The sequence below is a fragment of the Parus major genome, chromosome 3 (assembly GCF_001522545.3).
Source record: "Parus major isolate Abel chromosome 3, Parus_major1.1, whole genome shotgun sequence".
Taxonomy (NCBI): Eukaryota; Metazoa; Chordata; class Aves; order Passeriformes; family Paridae; genus Parus; species Parus major.
In genome coordinates this window covers 4,975,986-5,000,363 of record NC_031770.1, presented here as the reverse complement: position 1 = coordinate 5,000,363, position 24,378 = coordinate 4,975,986, and the positions used below count along the sequence as shown (strand labels likewise).

The 24,378-nt window shown below is 39.6% G+C and overlaps 1 protein-coding gene across 9 annotated transcripts in view; it reads right to left on the bottom strand.

Annotated features, from left to right (window-relative positions):
- Positions 1–24,378, bottom strand: part of PLCB4 (phospholipase C beta 4) — a 185,322-nt gene that overhangs the window by 3,041 nt on the left and 157,903 nt on the right. For 7 of the 9 annotated variants that reach the window (XM_033513185.1, XM_015620529.3, XM_015620528.3 and 4 more), the window contains 8 exons: positions 24,261–24,326; positions 19,642–19,757; positions 15,788–15,863; positions 10,152–10,327; positions 5,381–5,482; positions 4,182–4,239; positions 3,665–3,751; positions 1,581–1,617 (listed from right to left, as the gene is read on the bottom strand). In XM_033513185.1, coding sequence (XP_033369076.1) covers positions 1,581–1,617; positions 3,665–3,751; positions 4,182–4,239; positions 5,381–5,482; positions 10,152–10,327; positions 15,788–15,863; positions 19,642–19,757; positions 24,261–24,326 — 718 coding nt within the window. The remainder of the gene's footprint in view (positions 1–1,580; positions 1,618–3,664; positions 3,752–4,181; positions 4,240–5,380; positions 5,483–10,151; positions 10,328–15,787; positions 15,864–19,641; positions 19,758–24,260; positions 24,327–24,378) is intronic. The other 2 variants (XM_015620533.3, XM_015620534.3) reach the window with 1 other exon arrangement.

Sequence of the window (24,378 nt, the reverse complement as noted above, 5' to 3'; positions counted from 1 at the left end):
CTTAAGAAGTCACCTATTCCAGATGTGCAAACATATATTTGCATATGTGAAAATGGGCAGATGTAGGTCTAAAGTAATGAGGGTGGATCTCTATTCCTTTTCAAGGTAAATGCAGATTTATGCAGATGTGACATACCTGCCTTCTTGAAAAATCTAGCCCTGCACTTGCTTAATTATCCTCATCATCTTCTTGGGGAAAAAAGTAATTATGATAACAGCAAAGCAACCGTCATAAATATGATTAAAAATTAATTGACATTATCCATTTAAATGACTTAAAAGCTTGAAAGTAATGAGGAAATAATTTTAACATGAAAATATGGAAACATAACAAATAAATCAATATGGACAACCTCTTCTGAAATGTTGGCTGGATTTTACCTGTGTGTGAAATGAAACATCCAAATAAAACAAAACCCTGTGGTTTTTTCTTAGTGACTCACACATTTCACGTTTCAAGCTTGTGACTTGACTACAGGAACAGTGTCCTATAAATATTCCATGTCCCAGTGTATTGTGTACAGAATTCTTTCAGAGAACCTGCCTTCACAGACCACATTAGCATCTAGCAGAGGAGCAGGATCTCGTTTGTGCCGTTCTGAGGCTGGGTCAGAGAGTGCATTCTGACACTCAACACATCAGCACAAGCCTCTGGAACCTACATGGAACTCACAGTATATCCATGGAGTCAGGGGCAGCCAAGGTGTGCTGTGTGTTCAGAGTGCTCTCTGCTTAGGTCTCACACAAGCTAGGAAACACATACAGTAAAAGAAGAATAAAATATTTTTTTTCCCTAGCCTAATGAGAATATTTTTCATTATTATGTGTCCATAAATAAATAAATGTTGTTACAGTTGGTGCCATAAGTAGTGCAAGATGTTATCAGTTCAAGGGAGTAATTCAGATCAGGCAGTGCTGTAGCAGGGGATGTTCCAGCTCAGTGCAGCTCTTTCCCTTGGAAAGACAGGGGTTAATAGGGATTTCTTGGAGTAACGATTATTTAGGAAGCCACAGCAGCACAGCCACATCATTAAGTGTAATTGCCAGAGCTTGTAACATGTTGGAATTTGAAGTGAATTTTAAAGTGCTCTTCCACAGACACTAGGAAGCTATTTCCAGCCATCTAGTCTATATTTGGCTATTCTTAGCGTGGAATTACTTATTTTATTACCATACTAAGATATGTGGATATCCTTTGTCTGACTATCAGCATTAGCAGTTAATCATATGCATGTTAACACTAAAATGCTTTTCTTAGATCAATAGACACTCTTACAGACACAATTTAGAACTCTAAGCAGATCTTCCAGTAACAGCAGCTAATGTACAAGTTAATCTCTAAATATTTCCTCTGCGCATCACTGTTCATATTCATCTGAATTTCAGATGCTAAAGCACAAAATACTGCTAATATTGTGTCAGGCTCAAATATCTGTGTGCAAACAAGATTAGCACTGTGCTCACTATGTCAATGGCACTTCCCAATGGTTGCATTTACAAGGAGGGCTCCAATGATAATGATTTAATTTAGAAGGAAAGCACACTGAAATAATAGTTTGCTTATTATACGTCCATCCTACCTTGTGTTTGAGACACTGCATGACAGGATTTCAAAAGCTGTTTGTACAAAAATAAAAATGTCAAAATTGAGTAATACAACAAGAAGCAAATTAAATGAATGAAAACTGAAGTGAGATTGAAAAATTAATGCAAGAAAAACATACATAAAACAAAACAAATTTAAATTTATAACAGTTTCTATTGAAGGCTGTTTCCACCCATAATTCTACTTTTCTCCATTGTATATTTGCATGAAAATTTCCTTGCCTTGTTCAATCAGGAAAAAAAAGTCTTTCAAGATCCTCATTAAACAAATACCACCTGGATCCAACTAACTTTCATTCATCAGTGTATGTAACAGCGGTACCAGAGCCCGCTGGGGGTTGCACTGGTGCACTTTTGGGGTGACAAGGAAATGGTCCAAACAGCATGTATGGGAATATCTGCTCTGATGGATCAAATTAGAGTGAGTTAAAAAGCTGTTAAGGACAACCCCTGTGGCAGAGGCCACCACATGCCCACACAGAAGTGATAACCAGCACACAGAGGAGCTTATTCCACTTAATAACTGATGATTTATCTGACTTAAACAGTAAATGAGGAAGCTCACGTAGGCTGTTGCCATCCCTCAGCTGCAGAGCTGTCAGCCCAGGTGAGGATGTATCTAATTGCTCAAAGAGGTGACCCTTCAGTGACTCACTGATCCCAGCTCCCTTACGCAGAATGTGGTTATCACATTATGGTCAAAAGCACAACCAGAATCATTCTCTCCTCTCCTTATGTACTTTAAAATACAGATCCAAAGTTCTCTGAAGACAATGGAAAGAAAGAACTGATAACACCATAGCTCTGGATCAAGTCCATCATTCTTTTGTCAGCTATCACAGTGACTCTACAGATCTGCCATGGCCCAATTTCCTCTCCCAGGTCCTGCCTCCCTGCCTTTAGATACTGCTCAGGAGCAGTTTGACTGACAGATCCATTCATGCTGGATGTTGGACATGGCACCTACAGCAACCCTGTGAGGGATCAGAGTGGGACTCGTGGCTGTTACCCAGGAGGAGGCAGAGCAATCAGCAGAGTGGTGGCTGGGGCTCCGTGGTAGCAGCCACCTGAGATCTTAGAAGATCCTGGAAGTTTACCCCAGGCTGCAGCTTTGGGGCTCTGTCCTGACAGTGGAAATACTTGATTTGCCTGTACTATTCCCTTCCCTATCTCTCTGCAAGATGGCTTTAATTTGTATTATGGTGTCTTCCAGAGAGTTCAAGTTCTAAACATTTACCAAACAAAGAAATGAGTACATAACCATTAACAGCAATGGGTATTAAATGGAAAGTAGTGGGTATTAAATCCTTCCCTCCTCTCTCACCTCACTGAACTTCTGGGTATATTCCTCTTGCAGTTTACATTTTTAAGTGCAGTACTGCAAGTCCATGCAATTATTCCAGCTCTCCTGGCTCAACCTTTCAGCAAGGGAGCTGCTCAGAACATAGTGTTGCTTCCACCAGAAATAAGATTAGAATTTTACTTCCTTGCCAAGTAGTTTTTCAATTAAAAAAAAAAAAAAGGCTTATAAACTAGCAGAAAATAATAAGGTATTTTAATTAGGAAAGAGTGTACTAGTACAGATAAAACTCCCCATGCTACTGTACATCTCTAGAATTAAGTCCAAACTCACTGTCTCTTGGAGTTCAGAGATGCTCTGGGCACGTTTCACCTCTAATTTTTCAATCAGTACTAGAACTGTAAGTTCCAAAACGAAGGAAACCGATTTGCTTGAGTTGCTTTTGGGGAGTAATTAAAATGGATATGCTGGGTCCTTAATGACTGTCATATCTGGCTAACGAGTATCAGTGTGACTGAACAGCTGAAAAGGCACTCTGGCTGAGCAGTTCAGCTCCCACAAGCTCAGCTGAAACAAATCTGGTGCTGTATCATCATTTAAGTCACCTCACCTCTTCATTTTGACTCCCAAAGTAGGTAGTGACTTTGAAAAAGTCCCCATTTTTGGTAAAGACTTACATTCAGAAGGATTCTACTCAGCCTGACTCTGGTTACTGTTTTCTCTAGCTTGTTTTTCTCCTAAGCCTTTAAAACAAGATACCTGCTCGTTCTGCTTCTCCAAGACTTCTAAGTGCTCAAGTTGAACTTTTTTCAACTGATCCATTTCCTTTGACTGCTTCATTGCCAGCTGTGATTGAGAGAAAATAATGGGGGGTGGGGAATATAACACATTACTAACAAGTAAAATAAAGTAAAGTAAATAAAGTAAAATTAAAAACCTTGAAAGATACATACATATCTTGACCCATTTAGGTGGCATAAAACATCACAGGAGGCCTATTATATTACCTGATCTTAAAAAAGTGCTTCATATTATTAATTAATAGATATAATGAATATTCATATTATACACATTGCACATAATACATAGACTTGGCAAACACACAGGAATGAACAGTAATTCTGTTCTTTGTCTTGTATAGATGTCAGATCTTTTGTTCTACAAGTATGTGCAACAAAGCAAAGACAAAAATCTACTAGAGCTGGATTCTCAACACAGAGGAATGAAAAAGAATATCCAGAATCAGTGCCCAGTGACTTGTCAAGGTTATAGTTACCCTTTTTCTCTCTTCCAGGAACTTTTTCGTGTTGCTGCTGTTCAGTTCTCTGACTCGCCTGAAAAAAATGCAAACATTCTCTATGAAGACTCATTGGAAAAAAAGAAACCCAAAAGCTACAATAGAGAGAATCACAATCTCTTAAGGTGTATTTTGTCTTCTGATTATCTATACCAGGTGGGAATAATGGCAAATTGAACACTCCTCTGACTACAGAACTTTACACTCAGAGATTTCCAAGTATATTGGCAGTATGACTGAAGATTTGACTGTTGTGAATGAACTTTGCTTTTTTCTTATTCAAGAGTGGTGCTCAAAACTGCCAAACAAATTATTTAATTGATTTGTGCATCCCTTGCTGTACTCTGCTGTCAGTTTTGGTATATAAAAAGTGCTGTGTGTCTTAAGAGTGGTAATGGAAAAAAAATCATCTGATGATCATAAGCAAAGTTACACTTATCAGTACTGCAAGCTTCTTAAAGCTGTGATTTATGCAAAAATATAAATATATAATTAATAGTTACATAAAATAATTTAAGTGTCTCTTCCTAAGATTTCTGCCATGACAGAGAACAAAAATAGTTCAAACAGTTGAATTGGCCCACAAACCAGAACTCCTTTCAGATCTGGGAACAGGTTTATCTTGGAGTCATTAGTGAGGTCTAACACAACAAAGCCAATGGTTACCAGGGCTCTGACAACTCATCCTCCTGATGAGCCAGGAGTATGCAGCACTCAAGGGACTTGGTTCAGCAGGAACAGGTTCAGGCTTTGGGAACAAAAATAGCCCAGTGCCAAGGAGGTGATGTAAAAAAGGAAAGAATGAGCCAGATGGCAAGGCCAAAGCGAAGGGGAAATCCCAAAGGCTTATAAGACATCATCGTGTACATTCTGCTTTTACTCCCTTCTCAGTCAGGCCCTCATTTCATTGAAAAAGCAAAACAATATAATGCTCTTCAAGTACAATAATTAAAATTTAATAGTGTGATTTGACCTACTCTAGTCAATCAAAGATCATGGCATCAGAATTATTAAAAGGATAAATATGAGAATATCACCATTTTTTTTGAAAACCATAATCTAAAAATACATCCAGCAATCTTTAGACCTTGTTTCCATACATAATGGAATTAATTAATCCATGACTTCCCCTGTCAGCCTTTGACAGCATTCTTCCCTTGTCAGGAGGGGATACTCACCTCTCTCTTTCAGCTTTGTTTTTGATAGATTTGTCTTGGCTAATGGCTTTGCTGTTCTCCATGGATATTTTAGCCTGGTTGGCACGCATCTCCTTGCTTTCCCTGGGCAAAATCAAACACAGTCATTAATGTTTAAGATGCAACTGTTGTGGAGGTTGGGTTCCTCTACACTGTGGTTACTTTTTCCTTGAAGTATTAAGGAAGAGGAAGGAACAAACAACATTAAAATTCCCTTCCTTTGGGTAGAATTTACACAGTTAGAGCAGGCATCCAGAAATCTCCATTTATTCCAGAGAATATAATCTGAAAGACCAGTTCAAAGCATTTTTAGGCTTTGAATATTGTAAAAGGGTATCAAATACTCTCTTTTCTCCCTATTATGACTTGTCCTAGTACGAGCTACTATCAGCTGTTTAGAAAATGCAATTTGTCTTTTACAACTGCCTAAAAAATTTATGAATCCTGCACTCAGAAGGTAACAGCAATATCAACAGTAATATTTGCTAGTTGTGGTACGAGCTGACAGACTTCCTTTTAAAACTTCTATTTCGGGTCTGTGGGCCTGAAAAGAGTGGTTTAGCCATGGTCAGGCTTGTGGTTTGGTTTCTCTTTCTGGCTCAGTGAACCTTTTAGCCCCCCCTGTGAAATGAGAGGACTTGTTGAAAATTTTTATTAAAGAACTGTGATGCCTTTTTTTTTTTTTCTCTTTTCCCTCCCAAGAGTTCATAAAGTTGAACGTTTCCTGGATGCAGATTTAAAAGCAGTGGTATCACAGCCAAAATTAGTCTTGGTTCTAAAAAAACTGATGTGTTGAGAACACATTTCACTCCAACAATTCTTTCTCCAAATAAAAGCTTATATTTTCTATACTGAAATTGAAGTGATTTTCAAGCACTCTGTCTTATGAGGAGAGCTGAAATGATTTATTTTGATTACTGTGCTGAAGGATATGAAAAAAAAGTCAGTGTAGGTGTTCAAACTGACTTAGCCTGTTTGCATCAGATACAACTTCAGAGTGGAAGAAGTTAAAAGGATTAGAGGACTATTGTGCATCACTGATGATTTAGAAATGAGGCATTGGCCATGGAGGTGGCTGAAAGGGCCAACACATCATGTTGTCTCCAGCAAAAACACTCTCCCTCCCACAAGCAGTGGTGATTCCTGGAACTGGAAGAAGTGGATAAGCCAGGATGGTAAAGAAAAAAAAAAAAAAGAAAAAAGGATTCTGAAAAATGTGGCACTGCAAGATTTAGCTGCTGATTCTCTACTGAGTCATAGTGACTGCACCTCTGAAATTTATACAAACATGTCTTTTGAAGGGATACTTAACTTTAAGCATGTAAGTCTACCCTTGGAATTTATATATATATTTAGATGACATCAAAGTGCATTAACATGTCATTTTCTGACACCAGTATTGTTTGAAGAAATATAAATCTCTTCCATTAAAAAAAAAAACAACCCACCACACAATTTTTCTCTCTCACTCTCAGCTTATTTTATCTGGAGTACATAATGCTTGTGAATAACAGCCTCACGTCCCCAATTTCTGAACCGCTGCAGGATCACCACATCCAGATGAGCCAAGGTAACTCAGTCTGGGGAGGCAGGGGGCTCAGCACCCCTGGAGCTCAATAAGCTTCAGGTTTTTAGTAGTATCTGCTGCCTTCTGCTTTGTTTTTAAATGAGCCTAAAGCACAGACAGAAATTGCTTTTTGTGCTGCCCATGGAGGGAAAGCACCTTTCCTACAGCAGGCAACTGCATCATTTTAGTTTATTGATCTCTGCTACCAACCCTGTGCCCTCTGTTGTGATATCCAGCTCATTACCCAGCTCAGAGAGAGGGAAGTGGTGAGCACAGCCTGCTGAGACCCTGCTCCACTCCCACACTGCCCTCACACAGATCCCATTTTTCCTATGGATATCCCTGAATTGTCTCCTGGCCTCTGGAGATAAATACATATCTTCCTACACACAATATAATACATTAAAAAGTTTACAAATTATGAAGTTTAACGTCTCTTTGGGGCATTATTATTCACATTTCAATATTTCACAGTCCAAATTCTTCTGAAATATTCATAGATTCAGACACAGTCTTAAATTTGTTTTAAACAGGAAAGTCTGCTGTCTGCACATAATTGCCAAATAAGCAAAAATATGCTAAATTGCAATGAATAAAGCAGAAAGAATATTGAAGGTTGTTACTCCTGGGACAGCTGAGCAAAGAGAGTTCTCAATATTTATCAGGATGTAAATTTTCAGATCTGGTTCTTAGTAACTTTAAACACAGATACGGCAATACATGGAATGATTTCTAATAAGAAAGCAAAATACATTGCCAAGAATATGAGAATCATATACAAGAAATGATACAGGGATGCTTAAACAACACACAGATACAGAAATTCTAAAGCCAAAAACTAAAACAATGAGAAAAAAGATTTAAAAAAATTAAATTTTGCCATATATATATATACTATTTGCCTGAAATGACAGCTTCTAGCAAAGTTAAGAGAACACAGAAAGATGTATGGAAAAGGAAACAAAAAATTTACTTTTACAGGCCACATATTAGTAAATTACCTTCCAAGCATTCTGATGAATTTCAAGCAGGATGGAAAAAAAGACTCAAAAAAAAAAAAGAAAGTGATGTGATTTCCTGGGCTGATGCAGCCAAATATGATTTAGAGGCACAGAACCAAGGACTGCACCTTCCTCTGGCTAATAATTTTTGAACGATGAATTTGTACAATAATTGAATAATCTTTGGACTTCACATTTGACAGGGCATGTCTTGGAGGGTAGCTCGAATACATGTGTTAACACAAAGATCAACATAAAGATGAGCTCACTACAAGCCTTTTGCTGGGACAATTCTCTGTTGGATGAAAAGCTTGCAGCTCCCAGCATGTGTTCTCTCTGATGCAAAGATAAGCTGCTTTTTCACTCAGGAATTTTAAAAAATAATTTCAATTCCTTCTTCAAATGTGATTTATTTATTTCTTATCCCCCATGCATTTTATGTGAAAGGTGCTGAAGACAACTACATATGAATCTACATATTAATACATATATTATGTGTACACATATATTTTATGTCCATAGGCTTTTAAGCTGCTCCGGATAATAGAACATAGGATAAAAAATTATTCCTCTACTTACCACCATTTTTAGCACTGTGACTATAACGTGCATTTAACTTTATTCGATTTCAAATAGGCAGAATGGTTAATTACAAAAGCATTAGTGTCATGTAGCATCTTCTGTGTGATTACAGCAGGATATTGTATAATATTAACATATCAATCTAGTGTAGCTTATTCTGTAACCCCTTTTGTCCTCACTTCTCATGGATCTTTCTTACAGCCACCAGTGCTATAAACATGAGTCCACAGCTGACAGCAACTCCAAAGGATATTTCCATATTTGATACTTTTCAGTTCCCAGTCTCTGAATTGAAGTTTCTGGGTAAAGTCAATTCAAACTACCAATGCTCCACCACCCCTGCTGCCTTTAAGGAGGTTGAGATGATCTAAATCAGCTAAGAAGCCCATTCCTATATCTATCTGTTGGAGGTTAGGATTTTTTTTTTTTTTTTCCTTTCTCTCAGGGAGTTTTGTCCCATTTGTTGCTAAGAGACGATAACGACCGGGTATTTAAGAGAAAGAAATGGCCAAGGTGGGAGATGGGTGCAGGTGAACTTCAGTAGCTCAGGGGCTTTCATGTGGAGGGTCAGAGCTAGCGGGAGATTTTGGCTGGGGGTGAGGAGCTGGGCTCGGTGCCTCTCGTGGGATGGAAGAGGAGACAAGGCTGCGGCTGCTGTGGGAAGGATTTGCCACCACTGCGGGGTTCTGTCTCTTGTTATAGTCTCCTACCGCGAGTGTGGCTCGCGGTAGGAGTGGCCGATGCACTGGGCCACTATTAACACCTGGCCTCATGGAAAGGACCCTCACCATCTGCTCGGGTGCCTCAGGGCAAAACCCAGGGCCCTCAGAGCCTTCCCCTCCCAGGGAGCCTCTCCCGGGCCTGTTCGGGAGCCGGGCTGCTGCTGCCCAGCCCCGCCGCTTCCCCGCCACCGCTCAGGGTTTTTGGCTACACCGTAACCCCAGCCCCCCTGCCTGCCGGGATACCCCCAGCACTCCCGCTAAGGCTGCAGAGTTTCTGCTACATTTCCACTGCTCCTCTGGGCTCTGCCCGCCGCCGCCATTCCAGCCGCTCCCTTCGCCCTCCAGCCCGCCCGCCATGGCCGCCTGAGGGAGCCGAGCTGGCGGCACAGCGCCCCCTGGCGGCGCGGGGAACCATCGCCCCCGCCCCGCCCGGCCGGGAGCCGGCAGCGCCCCTGGCGGCTGCGAGCGGAACTGCAGCGAGGGGAAAGCGGCCGCGGGCGGGAGCGGCGGGGCTGGGGCTCCGCTCTGCCTGGGGCTGCTGCCCCTGCGCTCTGCTCGCCTTGGATACGTGCTAGGAGAGAACTGGCATTGCTCTTCCCGAACCTCTGCCTCACAGCCCCCTGCATTTCGGAGTTAGAATAATTCCGAGGGAAGGGAGACACATTGTCCATTCCAAGGGAGGTTCCTGCCTTCCCTGGCAGACACATCTTTCAAACCAAAACAATACCTAAACCTTGTATGGTTCCTCATTTTACTTCTACCGTGCATTCAGCCCAGTGCCTTTGGCAGCAGTACAGGAGCTGTCAATGCAAAAAACTAAAGCATTACCCAGAGCAGACCTAAACCAAGCCCTCGTTGTCGGGCAGCGCTGCTCTGCTCACCTGTCATGGGAAAATTTCAGCTGCTGGGTTTGTTGTTCGTGAGCATTAATGAGCAGTTTCTTCAGTAGTTCACACTGTTGGTTCAAGTGCAAGTCACGGATTTCTTGCTCCTCGGCGCTGTGCGTGTTGATCATCTCGGACCACTCCTTGGTGTGCTGAGCCACGATCTCTTTGACCTGTGGGGAGGAAATGCCAGATTTGTTGGAGGTTCCCAGACAAAGCAACTCCTCCTGCTGCTGAAGGTGATGTAAAGACAATCATAAAACAGGTTCTAAAGAACACAGTTAAATTGTGAAAAATGAAGTTGCACAAATGAAGTTGCTTCACAGATAGCAAAGCCACTGAGGACACTACTGGGTGGGTATAAAAACAGATGTAAACCAACCCCTACTATTAAGACACTATTATCTAAAGTGCCCTGAATAGACTGGCGGAATAAATAGGCTCTTCACTGTACAACCATTGTTTTAAAACCTTTAACACTGAGCTAATAATAAAACCGTTTCACACTTTTGTTGCCAAGAAAAATACATATATATTGAAAGTACTGAACTTTACAATGGGAAAAACTAGTGAGCAGGATTTCTTTGAGGGCTTAAAGATAGCCTTTGATTTTGTGGAGACAGTTTCACAAACACAGAGCATTTACAGAGAAATCCTGTATTTAGTACAACCTCAATCTGAAGATGGTGGTATGTATCTTTGTTTTATACTCATTAAGTCAGCAGAGAATCTGACAAGTATTCTTCTCTTGCTTATCTCGCAAGCCTCACAAGAATAATGAGATTAAAGTTTTGGAATGTTCCCAAGAGACAGTATTAAGAAGCCTAAATCACAAGAATTGTTATTTTAATATATCACACTCACTGATTTTGAAAAGAAGCTAATAGAAAGATATGTTTTATTAACCTTTAATGATTATCTTTGGGTATTTTGACATGCTATCCTACTTTTCCATAAATGATATACAAAATGTGACTCCAAATAAATCCATCATCAGGTAAACATTTCAACTACAACCAATAACATCTGGGTCATTTTTTACAAAAGCAGATTTGATCCTTTTTAACAAAAATTGCCACCATTTTGCTTAGAAAGTGAGAGAATAGTAAGAGAATGAAAGTGAGAGAATTATGCAAACCCCAGCTAAATATTTTAGCTGGGGTTTGCATAATGAAGAACAGATTGTCCTGTACACAGTGGTGAAGGTGAGAAAGGTGGAGATTTTATCAGCCCCAGTCTCCATTCTGCCCTGGAGAGGCTCCTCTGAAGGACCTCTTACCTAAGGTTTGTGTTGCTCAGTAAAGAGGGAATCTAATGAAATAAAGAAGTGAGTAATTCTGGAACAGATCAAGATGACTACCACTACCCGAGAGCCAGATTTGCACTTAACTATAGCTGAAGAGTGGTCTCATACCAAAACAGGCAGGAACAGCTGATAGAGAGCAACCTGAAGTTCTCTACAGAAAACAACAAAAGCCTTTTGAGGCAGAAGTTGGGATGACTAACACAGGCCCAATTCATCAGGGTGCTTAAGTGTCAGTGTGCCTCCAGCAAAATGAGCCATGCTTCTTTTTGTGCATGTGGGGAAGTGTACTACTAAGCCCAGAGCCTGTCAACCATGAAATGATATGAAGGATGTGGTGCAGCTGGTGGGAGTAGTATTCTTAATAAGATGTTCATAAGTACTGCCTTCAGAGCCTGAAAAACATGAGGATTCAGTTTTAAAATGAGTACAAATAAAAGTTTGACTGTGAATTATTTGAATTTGTAAATGTGAAGGAAGGAAAAACTAGCCTTTCAGATGGAGTTTCTGAGAGTTTGAGGGGCAGATATTCCAGCTCACCTCTGGCACCACCTCAAGCGCTTCAATTTGGGCCAAGTTTAGCCCAAGCGCCTTGTACTGCTGAGGTGAAAATGTGGGCAGTTCCAAAGCAGGATTTATCACTCAGACACTCCGGAAATTCCCCTCTTACATCTCCAGGGCCTCAAGCAGCAAGACACTTGAGTCAGGTTGTATGAATCTCCTATCAACAGTGACCTCATTTGGCTTATCAACCCCCAGGGAGACCTAGGATGGACTTGGGAGAGCTAAAAGTCATGGCTGAAGGTTTTAGGAAAACACATTCCTTGTTTATTTTCAATACAGAGTTTCCAGATGGAGTCCACCCATGATTTGAATTAAAAATGATGCAGGTAGATCAGTCCAAAATCCTGTGTGTAATTTGGAGCACAGCAGCAAAGGGGCTGTGCCCTCAGAAAATCTCCACAGTCACAGTGTTAGAAATTATTAATGTTTCAAAAAGACAAGTGCTGTTATGTGGCCTAGGGAGCAGGAGGCTGAGTGTTCACCACCACCACAGGCATTCCAGTAAACAAAGAGGAGTTTGCTTTTATTTAAAGGCTCCTTACACTGTAGAGAAAATGCAAAATAAACTTTACATGGAAAAAGAATCATGACAATAAAATAGTGAAATAAATAGTGGAAGTCATGGTGAATGCAAGTATTTTGTGAGTTAGTTGCAAGGAGTTTTCAAAGCCCAAACAAACAGAGGAACAAAGACTCAAAGGCTCATTGAAAATGAATAATGTGGTAATTGTTCTTAAATGGTGAATGTTATAAACCACAGAGGAACCTGAAGGAAGGAAATCTAAATCTCAGGTACACTGATACCAAAGGATCATATAATACCTCATAGAATTATTGAGTCCAACTCCCAAAGAAAAACCCTGCAAAGTGACAGTGTGGTAATACTTAGATAAAGTATTTAATCTAAGAAGGAAGAAATCAGAAAAACACCCTGCCTGTGTTTGTGGACAGATGTGCTATGATGTGCTGCTAATTCCAGAAGCAGCAGGCAGTGTAAGAAGCAGATACACCTCCTTGTAAAACAAGCTTTTCTCTAGGGATGTAAAAGAGAAACTTTCTTTTATCACATCTCCACCAAGGCACAAGTCTCATTTCAGGTACAGCAAGATATAACCTGATGAGAAGGATGTCAGGGATGTGCCAAAAACCAGTTACAAGACTTTAAATACCCAATTTGACTCAGATTCCAAAGAACTTAGAACTCATGGCCATTAAATCATCTGAAATCCAATTTTGCTGCAGATCTGTGATAGACTTCAAAGTTCAGCCGTAGTAAATTCAGAGAATATCTCTGCTTTTCTCCAATTTACTAGCAGCATAGTTGAAATGACTATTTAATTTTCACTGGGCTGTGCTCTTGTCCTACTTTCTGCTCTTAAGACAGTGTTGCTTGTCCTAAAGGACAGGAAAAATAACCATTAGTTAACTTCTCTCTTTCCTGTTTTGCAGACCGTATTTGCAAGCCTGTCCTTTCATCTGTTCCTACACTGGGCCTAAGAGACTAATTAAAATCCTGATAAGGAACCTTCTTTTGCACAGCATATATGCAAGAAGTTTGTTTAGTCACTAAGTTCAAGCAGGAATGATCTTTGAAGTAATCTTTCCTTTTTTTTCTTTTCATCCTCTGCCCGCTTGATATTGAGACCTACTTTCCTAATGCAGGCGAGTAATTTGCATTTGCTAGGTTAATTGTGTGTGAAGTACACGCTGGGACATTCAGATTTAATTTCAATATTTCATGTCAAACTTGGGCTGGATGTTTCCTCCTGACAGGAGGAGTTTTGTAGATGTAAAGGTCTCTTTGGTGCAAAAGGTGTGTACAGGCACGTTGTGGCACAGAGCTGTATTGGAGGACAAGAGCTGTAATTAAAGATGAATTATATTCTAATCTGATATCAAAATTAGTGGGCCAAATGCTGAGAAATGCTGAACAGCTGTTAATTAATCAAACTCCCACTATATCAGTGTAATGCATTCAGCATCTCAGAATTTAATCTAATTTAATTGCACCTACCTTCATCTAAGATAAGAGTTAATTTCCCTATGGTCTTGAGCACTGTTTTCCAGCCTGTTGCTTGCAAACCTTTAAATGATCTCCAGGAATAATTCAAGGGCCCACACACAGCAGTTGAAACAAAAGAAGTTGGTAAATAATCTGGACAATTTTGATGGAACCACAGTGAGCAGGGCATTGAAAATCATTAGAGGAATCCTCAGAGGGGGATGACTTGAGGAGGAGCTCTTTGGGAATTATCCAATAATCAGAAGCTTGGAATTTCAAGTCTTATATTGAACTCTTATGTTTCAAATCTTACATTTAAGTCTCCTTTCAAAATGTCATCCTAAAACCTGATATGGGAGTGGAAAAAAAATCAATCTTTTTTTCCAGGTATGGATTAAATTAAAGAGAACCAATTTGAAAGCAGGATTCTGAAAGAAGGGCTCAGAAACTGAATATATTTGTGAAAAGGGAGAACATGAGTCACATTATTTGGATGTGGAAGATTAATGAACATTTGGATGTTCCTTGTGTACAAATTACACCTAACTCCAGACTATGAGTGAGACAGGGGAGAGAGAGATCAGAGGAAATAAGTTTCTGTATAATGTCATTTCAAATGAGTTTTGGAGCTTATGTCTGGATGATTGGGAGCCAGTGCTCCTCAGAGAGTTTTTGTCACTAAGAGAGGAATTATTTTTTAACTTAATAAATTTGCTTCTGTTTAAGGAAAGTGTTCTGGACTTTTCATATGGGAAGAAGATAGGGAGACAGGAGAGTGCTTTATGTTTTATTCCTGGGGGGTTTTGCTACATCTACAACTGAGAGGGCAGCAACAAGAAAGCAAACCTTGTTTAGAAAATTAAGATCTTTTCCACATGAAAAAATAAAACCAGAGAATAAAGTTCAAGGAAGACAAGATAAAAATTAACTTGTTCTAGCCTCAAAGATGTGACTGTGTTTGTGTTTATTTTCTATTCTTGTCTGATCCTTTCATAGGTTTCAGCTTTCACTGGGGTCAGTCTCTAGTACTGTCCTCCCTCCAAATAATTTTGTACATGGATGAGCCTTCCTGCCACCCTCTAATCTGGACAACTTTCCAAAACATGTCAACAAGTCCTGGAGAAGACTTCCAAAGGAAATAGGAAGTCAGTGAATACAGCAGTGGGACAAAAGTACAGAGGAAACAACTCTGAGCAACTCCAAGTGAGCCATGAGCTTGAGATCAGCTTTTTCAAATTAGCTGAGGTTGAGTTCCAGGACACTTTTATTCCCCAGGACCTTGGAGAAAACAAAGCAACCAAGCAATGGGGGAAAAAAAACCCCAAAACAGAAATAAGAAGGCTTTTGGTTCAAGAGCAACTTGGGCACCTCATTCCCTAAGAAACAGATTACCAAGGCCATGGCAACAATGATGGAAAATGAAATAGAAACTTCTTTATGTATGTATTTTGGGAATGTATTTAGCATCCAAATTTTGTATCACACATATTCTCTTTGTTTAACTAGAGCTGACACAAATGACCAGTTTCACTTCATGAGGCATGAATATGGCGCTTTCTTCAAAAATTTCAAAACAGCAGGAAATTGATGTTGCTTGAAAAATTTTTTTAAGAAACACTTTTAGACACTCAATTACTCCCATTCTTTTCAACATGTCATTATTCCTGAAAATTATTCATATGCTTCCAAGAAAATTAACTACCACTTGGGTCTCAAATTCTCTCTTTCAGAAGTTGCATGTGTTAAAATTGGCTGTTTTCTTACCTTAGATTTGTGATCTGATGTTAGTGTCTGAATTTTAATTTCCGTTTCTTTCTTCAATTCAACACAATTACTTCCTCTAAAAGGAAAAGAAAAATTGCAAATGTGTGCCACAAGTTAAACATCTCCCCATTCAGTCTGCACTTACTAATTAAAATGTTAATCAAAGTTGAAGTGCTGCACCGTATTGGAATGAAATTATTTCTTCTGGCAATCCATTCACAACTTAAAAAATATTGTTGGATTAATGATCAGTCAATTCAAACACCACATGATTAATTCTAGATTAGTCCAGCAATTATTCTGTTGCCGAGGATGTGTCAGGCATCTCCATTTATGATACTTGGTTCCTTTTCCAGGCTTAAAATACCTTGCCAAGAAAAACCAGTTTCTGCCTGAAAACTTAAAGGCCTGTCCTTGCCATGATTTTAGATTCTTTGGTTATTTATATTTAGTTTGAGGCAGATAAAATGATGTCATTTGAGTAATTACCTCCCAGGGTGATTTGGGAGATCTAAATTTGAACACCTATAGAAAATGTAGGTGTCCCTGTGTGAGAGTAAGTGAATGGGCTGCAAAGAAGGGGCCTGGAATAAATATCTTGAGAGAAGTCTGGACACCACTGTAATATTTCTGTGTTGGATTATCCACTGATGTAAAGTGATGCAGCTCCACTGTCTGGACAGGGACATGTTCATTTATCAGCTGCAGCTGGCCCTAATAAGGATGGTCATTGCTTGTCTGCAATAACATTAATCCATGTTTGCTCCAGAAAAGGAGATTTATGAAACTCTTAACAAGTTTAAATCCTATTTTCATATCAAAGTACTGCTAAACTTAGAGAAATTAGCAGCAAATTTTATCATCAAACAGTACTAGGAAAGCCCTTACTGAAAATAGCATGTCTTGTTGTCCCAAGGGTCACCAGTCATTTATTTTCTACTCAGAGTAAGGGAAGTTGTGTAGATATTTCTAACACTGATTTGAACCCTTGGAAGCAATCTAAAGCCATAGAGAGAGGTTCTAACCACTGTTAACTCTGCCTGAAAAAACCCAGCAGCTGAAAGGGAAGTGTCTTTGATTACACTGTGATCAGGGTGTGGCTGATATCAGGAATATTTGATTTGTTGATCAGTATGAAAGCCATTGATTCTTAGGTGTGAATCAGACATACTTTATCCCCAAATAGCTTCATTAGTTCAATCACTGGACTCTTCAGAATCCCAGACATCCAAACCACCAGCTGATCCCTACTCTGGAAACGCAGCTTTCATCATATCCCAGGGCAACTTCCAACCAGTTTGGACACTGGGAATAATGGGAATTACCCAGCTGCAGTGGCTGAGCCATGGCTGAACCATGGAGTCACAGCTGGGAACAAATACCCAGGGACAGCCCAACCCAGGGTCAGCTACCCATGCTCACACACACAGATACACTTGGATTTCTGGACAGTCCCAATAAATCGGAAGGATGTTTGTGTGCCCTGACTCCAATTCAGAGTGGCAACACAACCATACCTATCCCCATGTGCCTCTCTGAGATTTGTAAGCATTTCAAGTGTATGACAGAAATAGCACAGGGAGCAAAATCCTGTCCATCTGTCAGTGAATTAGCATGTGATTAAAAAATCCTACTTTGCTGAACAATATGCAGTTGGCATTTGTCACACCATGTGGCAGAAGTGGACTGAAAAAAAAAAGTGCACAACAAGATCAGAAGAGAAAGTTGTTTTTACACCTATCAAAGGTCTTTATGTCATCAAATAATTGACAATTTCAATATGAATGCCTTGAGAACATGTTTTACAAATTCTCTTACAACTTTTATTCCTTGCAAATGCTCCAGAATGATAGCCAAGGAAATGGAGCATGTCCTGTACTCATCGAACCCACGGCTCTGGATTCATCAGAACATTTAAGTTCAATAAAATTTGTAAGTGCCAACCAATGTATTCACTTTAAAACATGTCCTTTAATACTCTGCACAGCTGGGGTGGGCATAAGTACCTTGCAGAATGGGCTTTCAGGGCTCATCCTTAATTTGCTATGGCATTAAAAAGTGTTTCCACAGAAAGTCTGTTAGATACTGATTTTGATTTGGCTCTTAATTACATGCACACAGTCTTGTAAAACTGGAAGAGCCATCATGTGACTGAGAGCTCTGGAATCCATGGAAATTGTGGTAAGCAACAGTATTTGGCTTTGCATTAAAGCTGGTTTTGGAGTGGTCATTTCCATTTTATTTTTAATTCATAATGTGAAACCATCATAAAGGCTTTGGTGTCCATGCAAGAAGCATTATAGAATTAAGAAAAGATGCTGCAAGTAGCCAATGGAGTGTCCTCAAACTGTGAATCAGATGGGGGACTGCTTAAATACTTGTCCCATTTTGGGGTGGACAGCACTGTTATCCAGAATTTCCCCATATTTATTCCACAGAGACAGCCATTTCCACCTTTAATTTTCCTGACACACCTCCCTTGGCCATTTTGTCTGGACAGGCAGAGGCACTGGCTCCTTCTCAGGCCAACAGAACACTCAGATTCTTCAACACCAGAGCACAGGGAAATATTTCTGCTCCCACAATAATTATGGTGCAATGCCCAGAGTTCACTTCTCTACCACTGTAGTAAATAACCTGACTGTAATTAAAATTCCAGCTGTATCAGTAACCTTCTGCTGTGTTATATTCAATGAAATTGAATCAAAGCCACATTAAATTAATCAATCCTGCAGTTGTCCCCTCTCTGCTTGGAGAAGTAGTAATTTTCTGGAAGAAACTCCTTAGATGGTAACTATTTTTGCACTTAGAGTTCTCCTGTCTTGAACAAAAAATGTACAGCATGAACTGTGAGCTTTCAATAATTTAGTGAGGAGAATTCTCCTTACCTTGTTTACTTCTGACAGTTCTGTTTCTGTTCCTTTGCCAGTTTACAACATGTGCACTCAAAAACCCACCACCATTCCAAATAATTTATAGAAAAAGTATTCTTGGAAGAATCCAGTGCCAAACAAGCATCTATGTTCAGTATTCAGTGAGTGAGCTGCTGCCAGCTGTTGTTGCCAGATGACAACAATATGAAATTAAGAGCAACTATTAGCATAGCTGGATATGGAACTAAAGTAATTCCTGCTGTCTCAATGAAATTCCAGTGACACAGTGAAAGGTGGAGAGGAGAAACTGCTGCCAGATGAGCAGCAAGGCAACAGCAAGTCCTGCTACTTAATTCCAAATTAGAATTAGACATTCTATTAAAGTCATCAGCATCTTCCAGGAACCTTTCTGGAACAAACAGGAGATTCACACAGATAACATCCCAGGCCATCAGCTTCTGCAAATCAAAACAACTCCATTCCAGTCAAAGGAGTAAGATTCATTTATCCCAGCTGAGGATCTGTAAGATTTTCCTCAAAAAGAAGCTTCAACTCAACAGCACAGCAAAAGTCTATTGTTTTCAAACATTCAGGATTTAAAAGCCAGCTTTTCCCCTAAAATCAAAACATTGCTACTTTCTGGTCACTAGAGCTGTTGAGGACCTTAGTCTGCTTTCACTGAACACAACAGTGACTCTCCCTGGGGAGTGCAGTGAGACCAGACCAGACCAGACCAGAGAAATAAAAATTTGAGGCAAATCCTTTGCCTTTTCTTTTAAAATTCTGATAGCAGAAGATTAGAGAAAGGCAAAGTGATTCCAACATTTATGGCCCATTGCTAGAGCTCATTCTCAGGCTAATTCATGATGCTGGTTCAAGCTGCAATGGAATAATTATGAATGCTTTATTCCAGACCACAAAAGCATAAGATATCAAATATGTTTCAAGTCTAAAGAAAAACAATTTGAAATAATATCTTACCCCTTCTTCTTGATTGCCTTCTCTAGCATTTTCTCATATGATACCTTTTCTTTGTCATATTGGGCCACTATTTTGTCAATTTGTGTGCAGTGCAACTTCTGCATGGCACTGTGCTCCTGGAAAACAGTAGGACCTTACCATTAGGTTGCTGGATTTTTGATGTTCAATTTTCTTACAGCATAAAAAATAGCAGTGTACAGACAGTTTTGACAATGGAATTTAATCTGGTATATGGCATTAAACATTCCAGGTATTCCATCACAAGCACCAAAACATTTCTTCTTTGTTAGAAAAATTAAAACCTCCAGTGAACCCTAAAAATATGGTACATTTTAAAGCAATGATGGGGAAAAAAGTCGTCTGTTGGAATAAATATCCATTTAAGTACAATTCTGAAGATCTGGCCCATGATCCCCAGTGACAGCAGCACCCTCACAATTAAGAAATCCTACCTTGTGGCAGACATCTCCTTTAGCAAGTGACAGTAAGCTGTGCAAAACAACTTCATTTTATATTTTCCTTTATCAGAACAGCAGCTCATAATGATGCAAATATCTGACCAGCACAGAGAGCAGCAAATACTGAATTTACACCACAATAGGAAAAATGGTTCTTTCATTGATGTTATTTTATTAATACCCATTTGCCCCACATTTTATCTAATCGTGGCAAAAAGAACCTCATTAATTAAAATGGCTTCATCCAGGACTTTATCTCTATTTTTTAATAGCTCTTTTTGCATCTATTCCACACTTGCTATTCTACTGTTCTTTATTATTATTTTCTATACACCTTTGCCTTATCACTGTCTCTTCCTCTAAAAATGCTAATTAAATACTTTTACACACACTTTTACCAAAACATTAATACCAATGCTGCAGTGCTTTCAAAAATCCAGTTCTGGGCTGTACCCCAGCACTCCAGCATCTGCCAAGCACTTCCCCAGGGAACACATACAGCTTCCAAGTGTTGTATTCAGAGTGGAGAACTGAATTTGCTGTTCCACACAGGATTTAAAGGGAAACAAATAGACTCTGTCAATATTAAAACATGCCAGCCTCACCAGGGGGTGTTTACACTGATTAACCAGGCAGGGAAAAATAGGGACAGTGAAAAGAATGACTTGAGCTTGACAACATCAGCCAGCCACAGGTGAAGTGACAGAGAGCATCTCTCAAACTACCCACTCTCCTCTGAATGAGCAGAACTATCCAATTCTTGCCACAAAAGACTAAGAACAATGTCTGCAAAGCATGAGACTTCTGCCCACACTTCTCTCAAAATTCTAAGAAATTTGAGTGGTTTTGTTTTGTAGCATCTTTTGTTTTCAAATGCAAACTTTTGGTTGCTAACATGTTCTAGGTTGATTCAGAATAAGTTTGCAGGTAAAAGTCTCCTCAGGTAGGTCCTCATGTTTCTTCAAGCCCACTGAATTTGCACACCTTTCACATGAATATATTCACAAATTACATGTCATTACAAATTGAATTCACAGTTCTGCCAGTGTTCTGAGATGCCACCTAACTGGTACAAAAAGACTCAAATCACAGCAAGAATATCCACTGGAAAAGAATAAAGAGTCATGTACTGTTCCTTTGGGAACAGTGAGTATGTGTGTGCAGAAACCACAGTTCAGTCTATTAAAGGGAAGAGGAAATAAATTCCCATTATACAAACTGTTATTCCTGTCCAGTATCTCCCTAAAGCAACGTAAATACTGTGCACAACTGAAAACTGAGGTCTGGAGGATTCTCATTACAAAATACAAGGATGAGGAAATTCAAAGAAGGAACTAACATTTCCAGTTCAAAAATCCATTTTGAAGAACTTTATTTTTCTACAGTCCGATCATTTTTTGTACTCCTGCTTTTGCATAGTGAAATGGAGATTTTTTTTTTAATGTTCTTTCATACTAGGCTTTAATTCAAACAGTACATATTTTCAATGTCAATATGAATGTGCAGGAGACGAATTTGGGGATTTAGATTAATTATGCAATCCTGGTTACCGTCTAGAACCATATTAAATTCCTCCAGGGGCACTTATGACCATCCCTGTTGTGTCTGAAACTGCTAGAACTGTACACTAAAATCCTCTGTTGAGCCTCTGGGCTGGTAGAGAATATATCAAGGTAATCCCTCACTATCCTTCCTCTTCTGTCTAGCCCAAAAAGCACAGAAACTACCTGACAGCTTTGAAAAATATTAAAATGAAGTAGGGGCCCATAAAAGCAGGCTGCTAAAAATGAAGTTGGCTGACTGAGATATGCCCTTTCCTTTGCCCACCTGCCTGTGATGCCACTCCAGATCTGCACCTAAACAATATATAGCTCACTATATAACTTGATAAAGAAGAGATATAAACTAAAGGTCATCATTCAAACACATCAGCTGTTCTGTATTTGAATATAAGATATGAATATTAATTCATACTGGAGATTAAAGTTACTTCAGGGAATGAAGGCAGGAAATACTTTACCTCAAAAGCAGCCAAATGCAGGTGTTTCTATGGATGCATTGTTTAAAGAAAAGCATTTCTGCACAGTATGTAGAAGTGACTGAACATATTATTTAAATTACCAAAAGCACAGATTACCAGAGCTAAGATTCAAGAGAAGTTATTCCTAATAAGGAGATTTTTTTTTAAGTGGTGACAATTATATGAATTTGCCACTGTTTTTCAAAAGGCAAACACAAGGAATACTACAGCACCAGTGGCTGATAGCTTCCTACTGAACTGAGGTTTGGATCATGTTCTCTGCTCCCAAGAGCAATCACCTCTCTTCAGCAATCCCAACAGAGGGATTTTTGGAGAATGTTATTGTAGCTGCTGGAGCCAAAATGGCTGAAATGCTGAAAAGAAGTAAATAAATGGAAGACAACATCAAAGAGCAACACCAACAGAGTGTTGTGTGCTGGGAAGCGTGGCACCACTTAATTTTTGTTTGCCATAATGTGTTTTTGGCACGAGCCAATTTTATAAGATGGAAAAGCATTAGACTTTTCTTTCCCTAAGCATCATGAACAATTCCCTTCTGCTTACTCCCCCAGATCTCTGGAGTGTCTATGGTTAAATCTGGTGCTTTTAGCTTCAGTCTGCTTCAAACCCAGACTTCCTGAGGCTGATGGTGGATAACCAACTGCAGAGTTCTCCTGCTCCATCCCAGCGGATAAAATGCACTAAGAACAGTGATGAGCACACCGAGCACTGCCCTGAGATCACCTCTGAGCTAACGTGGCTGCACTTTCCTGCTCAGCCTCTGAATTCCAGGAGCTGCTCTTGCTGGAGCCTTTGGCCAGGCATGCCCTAGGCAGGCACTGTGGTTAGGACAGGCTCACATTCTGTACTTAGGAGCAGCAGGACACAGGCTGGCTCAGACATGAAATAGCTGTGCTTGAGCTAATGCTGAAAGCCCTTCTGAGTGCAGGGTGGTTTTAGATTATGGCTGGCAATTTTTTCCTCAGATTAGAGGAAGCAAGTGAAAGCCTGAACAGATGGATCATTTTTTTTTAATATTAGCAAGCACAGCCTTGGCTCAGATATCCTGTGGGTCATGTGTTAGAGGGAGAGAGACCCCTGAGGATGTCTGTTTTCTACATAACCATTTCTATAGCAAATTGCTGGCTGTTGGCCAATGAAATGACAAATTAGTGTTTACAAATTAGCAGCCCCCAAAAAGATCATCCCTATGAAGGTCTAGAAACTGTTGATACCAAAAAGTGTTGGTGACAGACACTTTTCCTTGAGCATGGGCTTTGCACACAACATAAAAATGCAGAAATTGCTCATTTCTTCCCCTCTGCACAGTCAGTAAGGAGGCTGAAATGTAACTATTCTATTTTCTTACATGACTTTCAATACTAAGAACCCCAAAATAGTGCCAATTATTGAAAGTAATTTTTCCATGCTTCATTGTACAGAGAGTCCCATGCTCAAACAGCAGTCATGAAAATAAACAAAAAGACTGATATTAGAAATGCCCAGGTAACCACATGACATCAGATCTGCAGTGGAATTTGTAAGCAAAGGGAGCAACTGCCCCAAAAACCCTGAATGGATTTGTGTGCTTGCCAAAATTCAGAACTTTAGATATTTTCTTCACTTATTATAACTCTTTCTGTAACAAGAATAATGGGTTTTTAATGAAAGAGGGCAGGGCAAAAATTTTCTACCATGAAGTATATTTGTGGTAGTGCTAAACATAATTGTGGTATCACTGCCAAGAAAAAGTTGACTATAAAGTGGTTAACACAAATATGAATGAGGAGGACCAGGGCTCTTCATTTCTCAGCTACACATCTCAGTTCCCTCTGGTGATTTTGCAGTTTCTCCAGTGCCTGCCTTCAGTGCAGCACCACCTCCCATCATTATTGCCTTGTTTTTCCATGCTACCTGTTAATAAGTTGTGCAAGAGGGAGAAAGACAGAATCATTTCCTAAAAAAGGTGAGCCTTGGATGTTTATATGGGTCAAACAAATGTGCACCCAGCCTCAGGCAGACATACAAAGTGTTGCCAAAGTGAAAATGTGCTCACTGCAGCATATTTCAATACATTCCTCAATCTTCCCCTATAATTTAATTAGTGATCAGCTGTCTTCAATTAGGCTCAGAGAACATACCTTAGCATGTTTCTTCTTTAAGGCATTCAGCTCTTTCTGCTGTTTCTTTAAATGCTTTATATAAGCCTGAAAAAGAGAAGCTGGATCAATTTTTCTGTGGTCATGTTGACTTTAACCA